Genomic DNA, 21,197 nt, shown 5'->3' on the forward strand with positions numbered 1-21,197 from the left:
TTTTATTAAAAGATGTCTAAACAAATTGAATCAACTGGTTAGTCAACACTGAAATGACACGTTTTTTACCTTGGTAAACATTTAAAACCATCCCTTCAGCAGCTCACTGAAGCAGCAAGATAATTTATTCATTTAGATTTTAACCAGACCTACCTCACATCCCAGGCACACATACATTGGGAAAAACCCCAAGTAAACAAAAAAATCCACACAAACTTTGAAGAGCTTGGCAAATTAATCCTATTACTATGGAAACAGTAATGGCGTTTGCATCTATTGGCAGTTGTGATCAAATTTTCTAGCTGATTAACATACTAATTGTGATTCATCCACTAAATAACCTCATCTCTTTATTTACTAATTCTTTTGTTGTTGTATATACTTCTGTTTCATGCATGTTTCAATGTCAATCTTTTCACTGTCAGTCTGGTGCATGTTTCAATATCAATCATTTCTGCCCTATTACAACATGAGGCTGATTCCAAGGAGCTTTTGCATTCCTCTTATCCATGAGACCTCCCTGTAAACCCCAGCTTTTCACTCTCCCCAGGTGCTTGACATACCCTGATCATCAGGACAGCTTTCCTGATGTCCCGCACGCCGTCGTAGACCAGGCGGGAGGCGTCGATGAACTCGTTCTCCTCGAAGGGCTGGGGCACGTTGGCACTCAGGGCTTCAATGGCCACCTCCACTTGCTCAGCAAAACGTGGCATCACTGGGGTGGACACAAGAAAAGGCAGCAGGATTAGATTTGTGTTCTCTCCTGAATGCTTTTCTGCTGCTCTGGGGCATGGACAGTTTCCAGGAGGCACGGCACACGCTGTGCTGGAAATTCCACAGGGAGCTCACGGATGGGTTTGTACCCACCCTGCACGTGGACAGCTCTGGCACTTGATCTGACAGCATGGAAATAACCATCCCTATATTCTCTCCTCCAATTGTGCAACAAAGAATAGAAAACTTCCTTCCAAAACTTTGATTTACTAACTTTTAAAAGGCTGCAAGATACCTGAGCAGGCAGTAAAGTTCATTTAAGAGCTTTACAACCTGTAAAGAGCACAGCAAATATTTGTATCAAGTGATCAAAACAAACTGTAGCCATTATGCCTGCTAATTTACATAATTTGCACTCTAGCTCATACTAAATAATAATAATTTTATAAGAGACAAAATGCAAAATCAAGGATATACTTTTGTGAAGACACCTAAATGAATCTTCTGTTTCTTTGCTACCACCATGTATATAACACAAAACATAGCCACAGATATTGGCTAAAAATATTATAAACTGTGCTATGAACTTATTTAATATACAATCTAAAGCTATTATTTACTTTTGTAAATGGTTTCAGAGCATTGCTTGAAGTAGCAAGAGATTTTTCTTCCAATTTCATAGAAGATTCCTTTGAAGGCATAATCACTTTCTGCATGTTGTGTTTGCAGGAAAATAACTATTCCCCAAATCAGTCCCCTAACAACTCAAATCTTAAAAACATGAACATCAGGTCCCACTGATTATACTGCTCCTCCATTCCTGTACTTGTTTACTCCTCTTCAAAATTTTAAAATCAATATTGGAGGACTGTGCTCATAGAGGACAAACATAATGAATGTTTCATTAGAAATCTGGATAAAAGATGCAGTTGGATTAATTCTTAAGAATTTAAGGAACTAGGGTCAAGTTCAAGACTTACAGACTGCCATCTTTTCATCATGTTCACATCACTTTTATTCTAGCATTTAGGCATCCAGATCATGCATCACTGACTTTACTGTTTTGGCAATATAAGTAGAAGAACAGGAAATGATGATTCCCAACACAGTTATTGGCTTTTTTTTGTTGTTAAAATACTACCTTTTTTGCCCATCTTTTCTCTAAACCCTATTTTTAATACACTTATTGGTAACCTGAACCCAACTGATGAATACAAAGGGGAATCTCCAGTGTTATTTTCATCAAGAGCAGTGACATTCTTTCCTAGGAACTTCTACTGTCATAGGAAACCACTTTTTCTTCTTGACTGAATGTTCTTAAATTTATTTTACAGAATCTGACTTAAAGTAAAACCAAAAAAACACATGATTTAAGAATAGTTTACATTTTGAAGAAGTGGCAGCAACCATGAGCTCAAACTTTCTGTTTCTGGCATTTAAATATTACGCATTGGATGCAAATGAGAAAACCTTTAAAGGGATATAGAGATTCAAATATAGTTTATACATCACTATATATATATATTATATATATATACACACATATATATATGTGTTCACATAGACAGATGAAAGAACAGATTTGTATTTTCCATGCAGATAATGTTCAGTAAGTTCCTGGATACACTGGAGAAACAGGAAAAAGTGACAGCAACAATAGACTTTAAAAAAGTAAACATTAACAAAACATTGCCAGGCAGAGGGGAAACATTTTAATTAGAAAAGGAGTTTAAGAGAGATGAAAGTTTTGGAAAGCGTATTTAATAAATGCATATATCAAATTACCTTAATTAATAGAACACTTGAAAGTGTAGTAGGAGACTAATATGATTGCATAAGGAAGTCTCAAGCCTGAATATCAAAAAGCAATCATTAAAAATACAATCTAAACAAGTAAACCTAAAGAATAAACCAGAAATTATTTTGGGTTGTTGGGATAAAACAAGTAATACAAGAGATGCAATAATGCCAAAAAAAAAAGGAGGTAAAGAACCCTAATATTTAGGGTTAAATTAAATTAAACCTTAAATTTCAGTATATAATTTCTTACCTAGCAAAGGTGGTCAGGTATTTGATATAATTAATAGTAGGTGCAACAGGCCTGAATTAGGAATGGGTAGTTTGAAGAACATCTACATAAGCATAAGGAAATTTATCTTTTATATATGTGTTCAAGTTAACAGAGTAAAGTAAAATTTACCCTGTAGTTTTTAAGACAAAACATAAAGCAATTTCTGAACCATTTTCAGAGAACTCAAGAAAAATATTAATCGTGGAAATTCCAGAGATTTGTTAAGAAAAAAAAAAAAGCACTTGTCTATTTTAGATAAAGGCATATAATCCTTATATAAAGGTTCTTGTAAAGGTAGAGAAAGAAGGAAGGAAGATTTATACTATATTCAACAGAATTTTAATACTCAGAAACAAAATTAAACTTGACATGGAGCAATTAATGTTTAATTATCTGTAAATAATCAGCAGATGCTGCACAGGCAACAGATTTGTGGCAATAAGTTGCACCAAGCTTTTAGAATATCTCCCTTGACAGGGTAGTGATGGGGGGAAGCAGATACAGCTGGGTTTGTCATGGCCACTTGTGACATTCTTAGAACAAAACAAGGGAAATTTAAATTAAATGGTTGTAAGGTGGAAAGTTACACTTTATTCGTATTCCTGAACACGAGGTATTAATTCCTGACCACACTTATTACCTCCACTGGGTATGGAAGCTCCTCTGATCTGTTCTGATTTTGCAGACCTGGATATAATTTAGTCCCTAATTTAAAATACGACATGTAAACATTATCTGCTGCTTCAAAGTGGGAATAGATATTAAAAGGCTTTATGATTGCTTGCTTGCCAGTGGTATTATTACATCAGTGCTCACTTTTGATTGGGCAAGCAAGGAAAAAACACCTTCAATATGAGTCTATTATTACTTATTGCTTCTCTAAGCATATGTTGTCATTTAATGTAGGAAGTTTTTGAAAATAGAAAATTGAGTGGAGAATGTATTAATCTCCAGTTAAGGTTATTGAGGTCCATGAAAAAATAAAAACCTCCTGTCTTTCTTCTCTGTATTTACCACACAAAGAAGGATACTCCTGTGCCAAAGGTGAAAGAACCACAAGTAAAATTCAGGCAAAGGCGTGTATTTGAATCTGGAGTTAAAACTTGCAAATGTATCAGACAGAGAATGATTCATTTATTAGGCACAGAGGAATTGGCTATAAATTTTAGATTCAGAAGTAAATCAATACTTCTGGGGAAAAATTAAACATTGGTTTCTTAGTTTGAGCTGCTTGAGCTGTGGCCTTAAAAACAGTCACACATATGCTTACACTGAAAAATGTGGTCCATTAAAATCTCTCAGCCTAACTACATGAATTAATTAGGCACCTGCATAAATGTTGACAGAATCAGGTCCCAAGTTAATAGCAACACTTCTAATTCACTGACTTTGTAATTCCAACAAAATAAAGATTTGAAAGCCTTTCTGTGGATGAGTTTCCAATGGCACTGAAAGCAAGACCAATGCCAACAAAATCTAGGTTGAACGGCTGCTGGAGAAAAATTTGGAATCAGAAAAGTTGAAATTATTGCCATTTTATCAACTGATCAATTCTTTTGAATTATACTTTTTTTCTTTTGGCTGATGTATAATAGAAACCCAGCATATCACCATGTGTGAATTCATGCCTTGATCAAACTTGTATTTTTTTTGTGAACCCCTCTGTTCCACAGAGAAAATATTTTCTCTAAAGTTCTTGTTTTTCTCCCACCCACCCATATCTCCTACAAATTAAAGTTATCAAGTAATTACCTGTTTCCTAAAAATATATTCCCCATTGACTTTTTCTCCTATGGCAATCAGTTTGTACTGCAATTTTTGTACTTAGAAACTTCACTGCAAATTTTGTTTAGTGATATGGGAACAATAAGATCCCTGATAGACAGAGAAATGCTAGGTTACATAATAAAATTATTGAGATAGAAATTAAAAAATGTTTGGGCGTTCTTGTTCGTAGCATTAGAACAAAAAGTTTCATTAATATGCAAGATTAAATGAATGCCTTGCTGATTTATTGTACTTTTATGGCCTTATTATTTAGGAACTTGAATTCCTCAGAATCTTAAGTAGATGTGAATGTTCAGAAATGTGGAAAGGGATAATTAAGACACAAAAAAAAGCAATAAAGGTCAAGGACCCTTCAGGTGCACAGTTTCTAATTCTTAGTAGCATCAATGGGAGTGAGGAAATTTGTCTGGTTTTGTCTCACATCATACAACTGAAAGTTTTAAATCTTCCCTTATACCAGGCAGAGAACAGTAGATGCTTCCATGAGAAAATTAATCACACCTATCCTACTTTAAAGACTCAGGTTCACCTGGATAAAATTCTGATTTTCCTCTGCCACTGAACAGAGAGGGAGGTGTTTGGCTTAGATCAGATTTCTGATTTAGACAACCAAGTTTAGGCATAAATCACCAAATCCTGGCACACTTTTGGCTCTAAATCAGGCTGAGCACAACGTGGCTCCTTTCCATCCCAACCTCACTGGAACTGAAGGGTTCCCAGGGGTATCATCTTTGGGGTATCATCTTTGAGGCATTTTTCTGGCCAGCTGACAATTTTTGAGAAGCGCCAGCAGAGCTATTTCTTAGAGCTTCATTTTGAAAAGACGAGCACCTACCTGAGATTTTTATAATCCAGGGATTTGGATCCAAGGGAAGCACCCTTCTCAAAGACCAGGGATTGTTCTCTAGAGCCAGAATGTCCTCAGACAAATCAGATATTTGAGCAGCAGAGAAATGACTGCTCTCTGTACCCACTGCACCATCTCTGCCCTCTGGCTGGCCCTCATACCTCTGTATTTGCTTAAGCATTTCTATCCATCCTTAACAAAACTGATTTTCCCTATGCCATGTTGATAGAGACACATCATTTAAGGTGCCAATCACATTATTTATGTAGCCCTCGAATGGCTTTAAAAATCTGGTCACTTGTGGGTAAGATTATTCAAGAATGACATGGCAGTCTAAAGGTTTGCTAAAAGTTTCAGGATCCCTGAAAATGTCTGTGCTTCTCCTAAACATCATAGTTGTTTGTGTCACATAAATCAAGAACATTATCTAGAATGACAGGCAGGATTTATAACTTAAAATTATCAAGGGAGACTAAAAAGAAAGAAAAACTATGAATGATCCATTACACTACAAAAAAAAATGCTCTCTTAGAAAAAAAGCTCAGCCATTATCCAGATTTAAGAGGTTTTAGTATTAAAAATTCACAAAGTTACAGCTTAGAAATTTCAGAGCACTGGATGAAATTTCTTCTGTTGGTTTTTGTGTTTGTGTGGTTTGTTTTTTGCTTTCTTTTTGTTTTGTTTTAATTTTTTAATATACTTAAATGAAGAAAGAATGCAGTCTAACTGGGAACTTCAAGTATTTAAAACAGGTACTTAAAAGATCATTCCCAAGGGATATCTGACATTGTCTGTAAAAGACAGCACAGTTTCTCTGTTTCTTTTGACAGATGAATAAGGAATGAAAAATGATACCTTATTTAGCTCAAAGTGTTTGTCAAAGTCTGTTTCTAAAAGAACTGTACATTCCTTATCAGAAGATTCTAAATACTTCACAGAATGTTTTCAAGTCCTGGTCTCATATAATTCACATTTCAGTCATGACTATTATGTTGCTAATTAAAAAGAAAAAGCTTTATAAAAGTCTAATGAAACATTACATAAAATATCAACGTTTGGGTTGGAAAAGATCCCTCAGATCACGGAGTCCAACCATTAACCCAGCCCAAGGCCACCACTGACCCATGTCCCCAAGTGCCATATCCACATGGCTTTTAAACCCCTCCAGGGATGGGGACTCCAACACTGCCCTGGGCAGCTGTGCCAGGGCTGGACAAGCCTTTGGGTGAAGAAAATTTCTCTGATATCCAACCTAAACCTCCCTGGCCCAGCTGAGGCTGCGTCCCCTTGTCCTGTCCCTGTTCCCTGGAGCAGAGCCCGACCCCCCCGGCTGTCCCCTCCTGTCAGGAGCTGTGCAGAGCCACAAGGGCCCCCCTGAGCCTCCTTTGCTCCAGGCTGAGCCCCTGCCCAGCTCCCTCAGCCTGCTCCTGGGGCTCCAGACCCTTCCCCAGCTCTGTTTTGAGTATCAAACCCTGTGTGTCTCACACTGGTGAAATGGTTAAAAGTCAGCAATAAAATAATGAATAATGAATATTGAGTATCCACACCCTACAGCAGTTTGCAGTGAACACAAGACTTTCAGGAAGAATCAGCCTTCACTGCCAAACACTGGTCTAGCCACAGGCCATAAAAACAAAATTCTCAAGGCTTCCTTGAATTTATGGCCAAGCCCTGACCCTTTGGCCCACTTGTGTTAAGTCTTCTGGAACTTCCCAGAAGGCTCCAACTTTATCTGTGGGTTTATGCACCCCAGCAGATTGATGTGGGAATGGAAGAAATGGATTTGCTCGTGTGCAGCCCAGGTGAGACGGACACTACAGAAATCAATGGCATGCCTGGAGCTATGGTACCAAGCGTTGGGAGACAGGGACACACAAACTAGAGGGAAAAACTCACCTTCAAGCTTTGTTCTGACTGAACAGCATTGACAGAAAGATAAATGTCAGCTAAGTGCTGTTTGCATCCTAGCCACCACAGGAGGCACACTGATTAAGGACAGGTCCAGCCCAAAGTGGACAGAGGAGGGTAGCAGATGTCTTTTGTGTCTCACCAGCTTCAGCTGTCTCTCCCTCCCCTCTACCTGTGCAAGATTCCACACGGTGAGCACCCCCAAAATATTATTCCTGCCAAACAGAACCCTTCAGGGTAATATTTCCAATGAAAGCAAGCTCTTCAGAAGATTCCCTCAAGAAAGCATTCTCATGCTGTTGGGCACCAAGTAGGTTATGTAAAAAGCAAACCACCCTTCCTGGCTCAGCTAGATGTTTGTGTGTATCAATATGTAGGTGTGTGTAGGCAAGGAGATGCAAGGAATACCAGGGCTTTTATTTTAAAACATTATTGTACAGTTCACACTTGCATTCACAAAACATTCTGCTGGGGTTGGTAGATGAATATTGACTCCATTTCTCTGCCTATATTTTGTAGACCTGGTAAATTTCTTCCTACTTCTGCCACCACCCTCCTTATTTTAAAAATGGCTTCTAAGAGCACGAAATATTTTTGAGAGCAGATTTGAACAGTGACTAAATAATACTGGTTTATGAAAATGGACATTTCTATTATATTAACCCACTATTCACTATACAAGGTGTCTAGCACATCCAAAATAGATGACTCTGGTATTTTTTAAACTCTCACTGAGTTAATTCACAGCTAAATCTTGAATTTTCTTTGATTATATAATCCTTATCTTGACCTTCTTGCATTTCTGGAAGATCTTTAGGTGGTGGAGAACAAAGTGGGAATATCTCCTTGGGGTTTTCAGTGAATGTCCTCCTATAAGTACAGCCTAACATCTTCAGCACTGATGTGAAGCTGTTGAGCATGGAGAAAATATGATTTCTCAGCTGCCCTTTACAATGCCATTGTTTTTCTGAGATAATGAAGTAGCTCAGAACCTTTCTGTCCATGCAGATAATATAGATTTAAATGTTCCATTGACCTAGAGATATTAACTAAAAATAACTTGTAGTCTTGTCTTTCTCTCCCAAGCAGCCCAAACAGCATTTTCCTTTTGGCACCACTATTCACCTGGTAATGCATGCACTGTACACCAACCATGGTGCTGGCCCTGAAGTGACACAAGATTTCCCTTTCTGCTTGCTGAGAAATGATCCCTTGTGCTTTGCCTTGTCACCAGCTCTCAATCCATCAAAGGCTTTAACACTCACCCCATGGTTACCTGGTTGCCAAACAGCTGTGGGTGGAGCATGTTAGGAAAAGCCTTTGAAAATCTACATCAATTATGTTATATTCTCCTTTAGCACTCTATTCCGTTTTTAAAAGTGGAGAGAAGAAGAACTAGCATTTCAGCTTTGAGCTACAGTGGTGATTTATTCACCTCTTATGTCTCATTTAATTGCTTTATAATGCATTTTATATGATTTGTTAGTGTAATCCTCTGTATATTGTTCAGAGTTTCTCTGGTTAAAAGTTATTTGGATCAAACCAACAATCTTGGGTGCTCTCTGGTCCTTTTGTAAAGTACCTTTTCTTTAATAATGCATTACATTTTTCTTTTGTTGGTGGCACCCTGACCTTTGCATTTCAGTTTGGGAAAACTTTAAAGAAAATGCTACAATACTTTGCAGAATAAAAGTCATAATTTGATCAGAACTCCTGGATAAATGATTCCATGTACTCAGGATGATGGTACCCGTAAGTTTTACTATAACTACCTGAACTCCCATAAAACATGAATTTAACATCATTTATTTTTTAAATAGGCTCCATTTCACATCTTTTAGCTCTCCCTCAGATTCAATATGGGTTTTTTTTTGATTAGAGCTATGCTTAAATTCATCTCCTTGCTTCTACATTTTGTTTCCCTTCATATCACTGCTGAAAAATCCATCTTTCCCACATTTTTAGTATTAGGTTTGATAACATCATTGAGCTGCCTTTTGCTAGTGATAAATATCTTTAAAGTTTGCCCTACTCACACTGATAAAACTCTCACAGGCTTATTGCTGAATTGCCAGTAGTGCTGATTTTCAACTTCAGTCCATTCTGATAAAGACAAAATAAACCACAATTGTGTCAAAACAGAAGTCGGAGTGACCTACTTAAAACCAGTGATTACAAAGTTACTGGGATATTTTTAAAACATGCTAAAAGCTGAAACTCCAATTTCTGGTGTGAATCAGACGATTTCAAATTTCCAGTGTCCTTCACAGGAGTAAGCCAAGTAGTATGGTACTTGCTGTTCCAGGATGGTTTCCAGACAGCCCAGTGCAAAAAAAAAAAAAAAACAACAACAAAATGTTGGGAAGTTTTCACAGCCTTTCCCAGGCAGTCCTGGTCCTACTTGTTCTGCTCTTATCCCTTTCATTTCCCATTCACTTACTTTCATCATAACCCTGCAATTTCTAATCCAGTTTCCCAGCTTAAATCCAACTCTCGGCCTTTAAATAATGTCACGGCATCTTCTCCTTCCTGACCCTGAAAAATCTTGGAAAACAGGATTTGGTCTCATTGCCTGTTCCTTGATTTCTTTCTTGGGACAATTATTTTTATTTGTTTAGAAGCACAGGCTTCTTGCCTTCAGTTTTTACAGGTTTTGAAGTAACTGCTCAGCACGCTTCAGTCTCCTCCTTGGGGAAGGCAATGGGAAAGTCTCAGCTGGCCTTGGTCACTCTGGGTACTGAGCAGGATGAAGAGCCTCAATATTCAAACCAATTCTGAGCAGAATTATATAATTGTAATTCTGCTCTGTTTCCTCTTACTTCCTTGCCTTTCCTTTTGCCTTTATCCTTGCTTTTAACTTTTGCTTTCTTCTCTTTTCCTTTCCACCCTTCTCTCCTTTTTCCCCTCCATGGACAACTTGTAACAGGATGATTTCACAGCTTTCCACAAATCTGAATAGCAATATAGCACTTAACAGAGGCACCCTAAAATAACTCAAACAAAAAAACCCCACAGAGAAACAACCAAAATCCACCTCAAAGCCATTCAACAAAAAAAAAATTTGAACCTTGAAGCTCTGGTTTACTCCTGCACTAGTAACATCCAGTAAAATCTGTGAGTTTGGTGTTCCTAGTGAGCCCCATGGACTCTGTGGTTTTATAGATTTCATCTTGGATTTATAAGAAAATCAGCAAGCAAAAGTGAAGTTTTTGTTATGGTTTTTAGAGGAAAATAAAAGCTCTCTATTTTAAAAGGACTTTAACCAGTCTGTCACTCCCTAAAACTGCTGCTAGAGAAAAGAATCCTGCCTCTGTCAAGGAATTGGCTTTAAAGGCAGTTAGGCACAGGCAACAAAGCACTGAAACACTAAAAACTCCACCCCATATATTCCAATGGTTGTAAATTAAAGCAACAAATAATAAACCTTGGAGGTGAGACTGGTTATTGAAGCAATGTTTGCAGTTTCCATTTCTCAGAAAGTATCAATATCATTTTCGTGAGAGATTAATATTCTCCCCCCAAATAACAGACAAAAAACCAAAACAAAAAAAAAAAACAAAACAAAAAAAAAAACAAAAAAAAAAACACCAACAAAAAAAACCCTCAAACCAAACCATTAGCAAGGTGCTTGTCTTTCCAAAACACTATATCCATATTTCTCCACTGTGGATCCAACCCAATACTCACAGATCACAGTGAAATCTGTGGAAGAAGAGGCTTAACAGAGGTTTTCCTTTTCTGAGTGGACAATTAAAAGAAAATAATAATTATAAAAGAAAAGTAATCTGCTTATTTTTTTTCCATCATCATTTAACTAAATTTTTCCCAGCTTCCAAAAGCACTTCATTTAAAATTAATGAGGTCAGTTAAAAAATAAAAAACAAACAAACAAAAAAAAGGAAAGAATAAAGATGAAAACAGTGAGATGTTCATGATTGTACTTCTCATAAAGATTTTGATGTGCACATGTGTGGGTGGAACCTGAATCCAAATCAATCCCAATCAATGACTGTGGTATTCACTTGCCTTCTGAACAGAGAGAAGCTGTGAGAGAAGCAGAGAAAAGAATGATCAAAGCAATTCTTATCTCATTTGCTGCTCCTGTGTTTGTGCTCATGTGGAATGTGTTCTGGAGATTGTTTACCCAAGGATTGCTTGATTGGATTCTGGTGCAATTGTTTATCTTAATTAGCCTATCAAGCTGTGTCCTGATTGTCAGGAGACAGTCACGAGTTTTCTTTTAGTATCCTTTAGTATTATTTGCACTATAGTATAATATAGTATAATAAAGTAATTAATTAGCCTTCTGATATCATGGAGTTCTGTGCATCATTCCTCCCTGCCTTGGGGGATCCTGGTATATCTGATAAATCAATTCCTAAGCGTTCGATAAATCTGGGCAGGAACTCGAGGTGGGGAATTGAAAGAATATTGCAATAAATGTATGGATCCACAGGTACCCAGATCAGGGAATTACTGAGCTTGGAAAATTCCTCTCAGACCATCGAGTCCAAGCATTCCCCCAGCACCACTGTGCTCACTGTACTCTGTCCCCAAGTGCCACATCCACAGGGTTTTGAACGCTTCGAGGATGGTGATTCCAGAATGGCACTGGGGGACTAAATTCAATTTTAACCACTTTATTCTAAGGCGATGAAATGACTCAGTAAATTCTACTCTTAATCATACAGAAATCATCATCAATGCCTTTGTAAATGGCCTGAAAAGCTGCAGATAGAAATTGTGCTCTAATATTAATGATCCACATTCACAACTGGCAGAAATTGTTTAAGCTTCATCAGCTTCATTGAATTTGGCCATTCTGTCCCCTGAACTGCTGCTACACAATTTGTACATGATACAAAGTTCTTGATATTGTAAACATAATATTTTAATTTTTTTAAATACTCACAAGTTTATTTACACTTCATAGAATAAAAAAAATAATAAAAACTTTGACTTGGAAGAACAGGGACTTGTTCTTAACTATTGAATCCCAACAAAAACATATTGATGCTGTCAAGATGCACTCAGTCCAGAGTTTATAGCACTTAGCTATAATTAAAATTATATGAAAAAGTGAATTAAAAATGGAATATAAGTATTTTTGGTGCATATTATTGATCTATATAATGGCACTTTATACCTGCCCATTAAAAATTTTTAATAAGAAAATTTATAGAATGTTGGGTCACAAATTTTAGCTAAATATAAAGCTCAGACATACATTTTGTTTTGTTTAATAAAGAAATCTTGATGGTAGGAAGAATTCTTCATAGCTCCTCTTCCACCAAAAGACAGCTTTAACAGAAGAGTGCAACAAAATATTTTACCATGTCAAACTGGCAAGATTATTTTCCTTCTGTGAATTCATAAAGACAGCTCAAAAACTTTTAAAAAGGAGCTAAATTTATAGTACTTACTCCACTGATCTCTTGTTGGGTAGTAAAAATAGGCTGACATTAAGCTGGGGGCTACAATACCACAAGTAAGATTTAATCCTCCCCAAATCAGTGTTTAGCTTGTTTTGTTGATTCCTGTTCTCAAAGTGAACACAGAGACTGCAGAGCTAGAACAGCTTTTGCTTTTCCATCTCACAGGGCAGCTCCTGGGCTTTTGGTCCAAAAGTCACACTTAAAGTGTCCTGAACTGGTGCAATTTTCATTTGTTCCTTCTAAAATAATCTAAAATAATCAACCTCAGATGAACAAGTGCAGAGAGGCAGGGGAGGATGAGCTCAGACACTTCCAGACACCCACAATTCGTGCACCTCTATCCCACCAGGGCACCTGATCAGTGTGTGGAGACCCAGACTGTGAAGTCAATGAAATCTGGAGCATGATTTACCCAAAAACCAGCCAAACCCACTGCTTTCAGATGAGAGCACTTGGCAGCACTGCCTGCACTGAATTACTGAGAGCACTGATATAAAGGGCTTTGAAATGATCAGCACAGACCTAATCACATACACTGAGATGAATCCAATCCCTGCTCTGGCAAGGCAAAAACAGATTGAAAAAAGAAAAAAGAATATTTCTTCTGGCTCTATCAATCTTGCAGACTTTTCTACTTTTATATCATCTATGTATTTTTATACAATCTAGCAGAATTTTCAATTTTTCAATAAGGTGGTGCATTTTCAGTTGCTTATATGTATTTTTCAATGAAAACTTGTTTTGTTTAGCAACAGTTCAGTCATCAAGAAGTACATTCACCCGCACAGACCAAAGAGTAATGTTTGCAGTGATTTTCTGGAGATGTATAACACATAATCAATCAACTCAGAAGAAAAGGCTGTGTATTATTTATTCAAATCATAGAAACTTTGATGTAGTGGCCTAGTCTTGATGTGTTCCTGAATTTCTTCTCCTATATGGCTCCTGTCAGTATGACTTCTGCAACACCACTGAGTAGAAAACAAAAACCACACTGCCAGCCATGAATGTATTTGTATCTTATTTTCAAGAACAGATCTCAGAGAACCACCTGAATTTTTTAAATGAGTAAATAAGAGTATCTCAATAATTCTTTCAGCATTGCACCAAACTCACCTGTCGCTATAGGACATGAAATAAAACAATGTGGTCACACAGCTTTCTCAAGGTAAAAAAGAGAGTTTTTAATTTTTGCCTCTAACATTTATAGATTTTTAAAAGTGACAGTAGATTGGAGGGTGAAAGTGCCACCTCTCCAGTGACACTGGACAAACTAACAGTCTATTAAATTTCACTTCTTCCATAAAAGAATGTAAAACAATAGGTTATTTACATAAAGTGTGTGAGAAAGTTTGTTACAAGAATGTAAACACTACAAAGCTTAGAAAAACTTAAAAAAACAGGGTGACACTTGTTGAGAAGGATGAAAGTTTCACAAAAAAGTCTTACAGATATGTATGCTTGGCGGAAAGATTTTTGAATGTAGAGTCTGAAGAAGGAATAGAGATGGAAGCAAGTTTTGATAGAGAAGAAAAGAATTGCTGAGCCAGCCTCACTGGATAACCAAGGAGGCAAAGGGTGTGTGAGTTACAAGGGGTTTTTATGGCTTAGAGCAAAGGATAAACCCACCCCAAACAAGAAGATGTTTTTACCAAGCAGAAGAGAGCACAGGCAAACAAGGCAGCAAATGTTGCAAGTAGAAAAAAGGTCTCAGAATTTTCTACTGCAAGAAAACTGAAAAACAACTTCTAGCTTAAACTGTAATGCACTAACTTATAGTGATTGGAGAATAGTGACATGAATATGGTAATGACAGTAGTTATGATAGGCTAGAGATAAAAGTTAAGGTACAGATTGGTTCTACTGTATGAAGATGCTCAGCAAAGGAAAGTCTATAATGCAACGTAACCAAAAGAAAAGTCTATAATGCATTGTGACCTAAACTCAGGGTCTCCAGGGCTGCCTGCAGCTGGAGCTGACAGCTGTAGGCACAGGCTCTGTCACCCACAGCCCTGGACTGCTGTGACACCTTGGATGGGATAAACTGCATTTTGGAGAGCTGCCTGGAGTCCTGCATCCCTCTTCTTAGCTCTTACAGACACTCACCTGTTTCAGAGAGCAGTTTGGTAGCTTCCAGCACCTTCTCAGTGTACACCCCAGTCTCATAGTTCTCCATCTCAGCGTTGATGATGTGGATGACTCTGGCTGCGCGGCCCCGGATGGCGCCCGCGGTCCTGTCCAGCGTGTCCACGTCCCCCTCTTGCAGGGCAATCACACACTTGTTCACATCTTCCAGGATGTGGTTTTCTGGAATTCAAGTTAAAAATACACCTGGTTTGATTGCACTCTTCCTCACAGCAAAGCTTACTCATTTGGGCAAATGTCACTATATTAAAAATTGGATATCTACCTTTATCCAGGCTGGAAAACAAAAGCTCTTCTGTGATATTGTCACATAACAGTAAAAATCTGTGTGACATTTAGCTTTAGTAGGGACTGGGCTACATCATCCTACCTCTGCTGTGTGTCCCAACCTGTAATTCCTTTAAAACCACTCACATTAATTTCAAACATCACACTGAATTTTATCATAATGAAATTGTAATTAAAATGAATGCAAAATAGAAAGCAGTCAAATATTTTGTAGATTCTCTAATAAACAGCTGAGCAATTTTCTGAAGGTGAATTTACACTCTCCCATAAATGTTTATTACATTTGGCACATTTTTGCCTAAGTAAGTCAGGAAAAAAAAAATCACATTGAAAAGACAACAGCAAATGGCCTTTGTAGATAGCACAAAATCTGGGCATGGGCAGTTCATCTCCCTCACTCCATCTATGCCAGAGAATAAACTGGGAATTTCTAATGACACACCCTTATAATTATGTGTGACTTTGCATAATCTGAAGCAAGAGATGACAACAGTGACTCTGCTCAGAGGAGGTGATATCAAGCACTTTAATTGGATTCTTGGGACATGCATTGTTATTTTTCTGGCTCTGGATCAGGCCATCTCCTCTCATGTGCTACAGCATCAGAATTTATGTAGTATTCTCACATACAAATTATGTGAAAGCATGAAGACTCTGACTAGGTCAGGCATTATTCTCTGAAGTCAACAGAGTCAAAAATAATTTTACTAAGACCAAGATTGAATTTCGTATTTGACTAAACTCAGTCTGAGAAACTCAGTGACTCTAAACAGCAACTTGAATTTTTGCTAGAGACACCTCTGAACTGAAAAGGAAATGCTGTTCTTTGTAGTAGTAGTAGTAAAACAGAATTAATCAGTTCACCAACTGTTTTTTGTTAATTATCCTTTGCCACTAGAAAGAATGACCCACTAATCTTCACAGTTAAAAATTCTGAGGTTGGATCATTTGAGGGTTTCAGAAATGTTTTACATGATGTCACATTTTACACTGCAACAACTTTGGATGGAAACTGAAAGTCCCCTGAGCTGTGAATTTGAATAACTTGCAAGGCAAAATTCTTTGTTTCAAACACTCCCTACTCAGAATAAAAAAGCAGTGCTTTGCTAAAATTTTTCTTTGCTGTTTCCATTTCCCCATCACCAATTTGCTTTTACCGTGGCACAAACAAATTTTGCCCAACAAGAAGCAATATATGAATTTGGACAGTGCATATGGAATATGAAATAACTTCTTAAAATTGTGGTCAGCTTTCTTCTGGTAGCCACCACATTATTAAAACATACCATCAAATGTGACAGTCAATATGAAGAGGAGGAGGTGTCATTTTAGGAGGTACTTTTAACCAGATAGTGGCATTTTGACTGCTTCACTGGTTTAACATCCAAAAATAAAAGTACTCTGTGTAAGCTGAGGCTTCCAAGCTTTACAGCAGGAGCAACAGGATGTCTGTTTCCTCATGTTTAACAGAGATGTCTGTGCAGAGAATTAGGAAAAAGGAATCTAAACTTTACAGAAATAATAATTCTCAACTGCCTTGGAAAGTTTGGATCTAAGGCAAAACTCTCTTTGAGGGAATTAAGATTTGAGAAAAAGAAATTAAAAAGCTCATCATCCATTTAAATTATTTCTGGTTTATGGACACAAGCACTTGAAGTAAGCAAAGTCCTCAAACAAAGAAGAAAATAACCATTGGAGCCAGATTTCCAACTCTGGCACATGGCTGGGTCTGCAGTTTACAGCCTGGTCATCCCTTTCTCTCTGAACTAGTTCTGCCAGAAAGTGTTTGTCAGCTTCAAATCTCAAATAAAAATCAATGTGCTCCCATATTCTGAAGTGCCCTACTGTTCAGAGAGCTCATTTTCATTTTCTTGCAATGGCTTGCAGGAAACACTTGCAGGGCTGTTGAACAGAGGAGTGTAATTAACTAAACCAAATCATTTCCCTGTTAATAAGGGGAGCAGGACACAACCAAACAAGAGGGCAAAAAAAGAAATGAAAGGATTCTTTTAAATGATAAATAATTCTTTTCTTTCAATATTTTTTCTCATAAACTTCTTTTGGAAAGTTTAAGAAATATCAAGGAAAATAACATTTCGGCCAGACTGTCTCATGAAGTTTGGCTCTTCTGAGACATTTGAGTAAGCAAAGCCCTCTTGGCACACTCTATGTCCTTACTCACAACACTGAAATTCACCCTTCTAAGCAAAAAAAGAAAATGAGTTTTCTGCAGCAGAAATTAACCCAAGCCATGCACCACTTTGCAACTACAGCATTCACTGGGTATGATCAAATTATAAAAATCCACTCTGCCACAAGCTGGAGCACTTCAGCAGGAGGATGGGAAAGACTGTGATCCAGGATCAGATCCAGGATCAGTCCTTCTCTTCTCCATCCCTTCTTTACCCTCCCTACCCAAACCATCCTGTGATTCTGTAAAGTCCACCTTTCACACAACTGCACAAGGATTCCAACAATTTCTACAAATACTCTCAGCCTGTAACAGGTCTAGAACACATTTTTAGAAAGTAGGCAAAATCCTACTTTGTGCCTGAGTTGGAACAAACATTCTCTAGGAACAGAAGCACAAATAGGTGCTATTTTCTGGGAGGTGAAGCCGGATTGCTATCAGGGATTAATTAACACAGCGTGGTTGGTCCTACTGAGTACACAAGTTCAGCATTCCAATACACACAGACTAATGGATTAATGATGCTTTAGTAATTATAGCTTTTATCTGCTCTGACCCAATGCTTTAATCTAGCAGGATATTTTTGGAAAAGTACCTGAAACAGAGAGGAAATCATCCACTGAAGTGATGTCGTCGACAGCCTCAGTGAGAACTCGCACCTGTTTCTCCCACTGGTCCTTGAACACGTCCATGTTGTCCTGGGCTACTTTGCTCTGGGGTCTGGCAGCCAATGTCAGTGCAGCATTAATTACCTGTTAATCAGAGCCATTTGTTAGAGGAGGAGTGGTAATTTTATTCTATTTTTTTTTTTTTTCCAAGGGAAAGAGCACATAGCTTATGGACTGTGTTAAAAATACAGCATACAACGCATTTGATACGAAGGGTCTCAAAACATGGATGCATTTTTCACAGTTCATGGAATTCAGGCAACAATCTCATGACAAAGACAAGGCCATGCTCTTCTTCTAATGCTTTTAAGTGCTAAAAGACTTCTCAAATAGCTTTTAGCAGGAATCTTCACTCACCTGTGGGCACAGACTATCAATCTGTGTGGCTGCCATTCGGACTAACTTCACACCTTCCTCATTATTGGAGATTGAACAGGCCAGATTTGCAACCTGCAATGAAATCATGAAAACATCAGGATGAGAATCAAGTTTTAGGCAAGTGAGCCATTTTATACCTTTCTCTGTTCTTATTAAGCTTTGCCTGAAATGAAAGTTTTTTTTACAAGAGGAATAATACATCTTTTGTGCTGGTGAACAGAAACCCATGTAGATGATTTCCTTACTAGCAAACTGAACTACTCATCTTCTTCAGATTTTTCTCAGAATCTTCCTTCACTGTCAAGTGTTTCAAATCCTTCTCTATAGCTCAAAAATTATCTGCTGAGAAGTTATATAGGGAATGCAGAACATCCAGATATTTATCTGTACATTTCCTCTTCTCAGTTTCTTTTTCCTCTTATGAACTACATTCATTATTAATAAAGGCAATCAGGCTCATCCATACACTCGAGCTTGGCAAAAGGAAGGCTTTTTGATGTCTTAACACATGGAATCATACTTTTCAACCCATAATCAAAACTGATAGTGGGCAGTTACATATCTCTCAAATATTTTCATTGTTTCTGATAGCTTTGTGCATATTAAAATAGTTTTAATTTTCATGTGGACTTCTTTATTTCTATGTGTTTGTCTGCCCTGCAGTAAAATATCCATTAGTTACAGTAAAGTCACTTAGAGATGTGAAATAACTGTTGAAACCTTTGTTCTGTAATATACATCTGAAGATCTCATTCAAAGATCTTTAAATCCACATTTACTTGCCATGGGACAGCTTTGGGAAGTCTGAGCCTCTATGACTGAAGGCTATTTAGATAAGATAAAGACTTGGAGAGACATCTGAATGAGACCTAGAAATCAGACCATGTCTCCAGACACAGCAGAGCTGCATCTCTGTGGCTTGGATTCAAGAGGGGGAGCATGTTCTCCCAGCTTTTCCAAAAAATCCATTCCCAAATCTTTGTGCCAACTCCATGAATGTGCCCTGGGTTTTCCAAACAGCAATTCCCAGTGCACATTGTGATATTTCAATCACTAAGGTACATTTTGGGATGGGGGAATACAGGATATTTTTTAATCATCCAAAATTATGGCTCTTTATTCTAATCTTCATTAAAACAAACTTATAAAATTTTAAATATGCTTCTTTGATATAATTCACCGTGCCTGAAGGCATAGCTATCAGTTGGAAATGATTCATGAATTAGTTCAAATGCCCCCATCTTCCCAATTTTCCTCCAGTCTCCCCTTGTGGTATTAATCTGTTCTCATCTGCAGTGCACATCCCTGCCCTAGCCCTGATCCATCTGTTCTGCATAGAACCTATTTCACTTCCAGTTCTGTGCAGCGTGGTTTGCATAAATCAGAGTGCCAAAGCCCAGGCAAGGAAAGAACCCAAGGCTTCAAAGAGTCTTGCAGGCATTTCCTAGTCAAGATTTTATCATAATGTTGTGATTTTTATTTTCATTTCATGATGAGACAAATGAGTTGGTCTGTTTGTTAACAGCCTTACAGCCCTCCTGTCAAAAACATTCTCCTGAGATGACATCTTCCAATTAATTTACCATTTTCTGTAGTCACTTCTTTGCACACATCAAACAAAACCCTTTCATCTTCACCAGAACCAACAGCTAAGCAGGATAATATTTAGAATTCATTAACATAAGTGGAAATTACAGACTTTAAAAACTAGTAAATGATATTAAGTTTAGCAAGAGCCACCTTCCTGTATTAGAACTAAGTGGCTTTTCAGACTGCCCTTACATTTTGTGATTAACACAATCAGAACTTGTCCCAAGGCTTCAGATGTAACATTTACTTTTTTGCAGATAGAAATATGTGATGAAGGTTGCTGGGTGTCATGAAATGGCCATCAAACTCTAAAGCAGGTCTTTGAGTTCCTCTGGAAGGGAGCAATGCAGATATAACCAGCAAAAATAAAACTTATTTCTTCTCTGTGTCTGTTAATTACTCTTTAAATAGAATCTGATAGACAATATTTGGATCTTGCAAAGTGCTCTGTTTTTCCAAGAAAGATACAGACACAAGCAGAGAAATCTTTTTTCTCTTTTTTTTGTAAAATAGAGTTCAGTAAATTGTTTTGGGTGTTACTATCAACACAAGAGCACAAACATAATTATTGCTCCATTAAATATATATCAAAGAGCATTACAGTTGTCTGTTTAAAAGAAATAATGCTATACATCAAGTATAACCCTAAGTTTGATAGTTTCTGTGGTATTTTTCAAGCCTTGCATAAATCCAGCCCTGCATCATCAGCAGTCAGGCAGCAATATTATTGCACAATCCAGCAGGGAGTGTGCCAGCCTGCACCACAGCAAGATCTGATTATGTCAAATAAACACAGAGATAAGCAATTTCCACAATGGCAGATGCAATCTGGATAAAATTGAATTCAGCCCTACAAACCTATGACTTTACCCAAAACTTAATTTTTAAAAGATGGCAAGAAATAGCCTTACTTGCTCCAGCCTGAGTCTCAGTGCATAAGCATGGATCTGTGAAACAACACAAGCTTTAGGTGCTCACTCACCAGATACCTCACTTTTTAATTACTTTGATTGACTTTGTTATCAGATACACAGTCAAGTCACCATCAATTAATATTCTGGCCACAGCAAGGTCCACATGCCTGCTCTGACTTGATAGAAACCACAAGGTAATTTCCTCTGCTTAAGCTTATTATAAATTCAGCAACTTCAGATATTTTTCCTACCTAAAACTA

General features: G+C 37.5%; 1 protein-coding gene across 1 annotated transcript in view; it reads right to left on the bottom strand.

Annotated features, from left to right (window-relative positions):
• The window catches only part of CTNNA2 (catenin alpha 2), a 478,376-nt gene that overhangs the window by 45,804 nt on the left and 411,375 nt on the right, over positions 1 to 21,197 (bottom strand). The window contains exons 10-13 of the mRNA XM_054514537.1: positions 18,413 to 18,505; positions 17,983 to 18,139; positions 14,870 to 15,070; positions 564 to 715 (exon numbers count right to left, since the gene is read on the bottom strand). Of these exons, the coding sequence (XP_054370512.1) occupies positions 564 to 715; positions 14,870 to 15,070; positions 17,983 to 18,139; positions 18,413 to 18,505 (603 nt within the window). The remainder of the gene's footprint in view (positions 1 to 563; positions 716 to 14,869; positions 15,071 to 17,982; positions 18,140 to 18,412; positions 18,506 to 21,197) is intronic.

This window comes from Molothrus ater, chromosome 4, assembly GCF_012460135.2.
Source record: "Molothrus ater isolate BHLD 08-10-18 breed brown headed cowbird chromosome 4, BPBGC_Mater_1.1, whole genome shotgun sequence".
NCBI lineage: Eukaryota > Metazoa > Chordata > Aves > Passeriformes > Icteridae > Molothrus > Molothrus ater.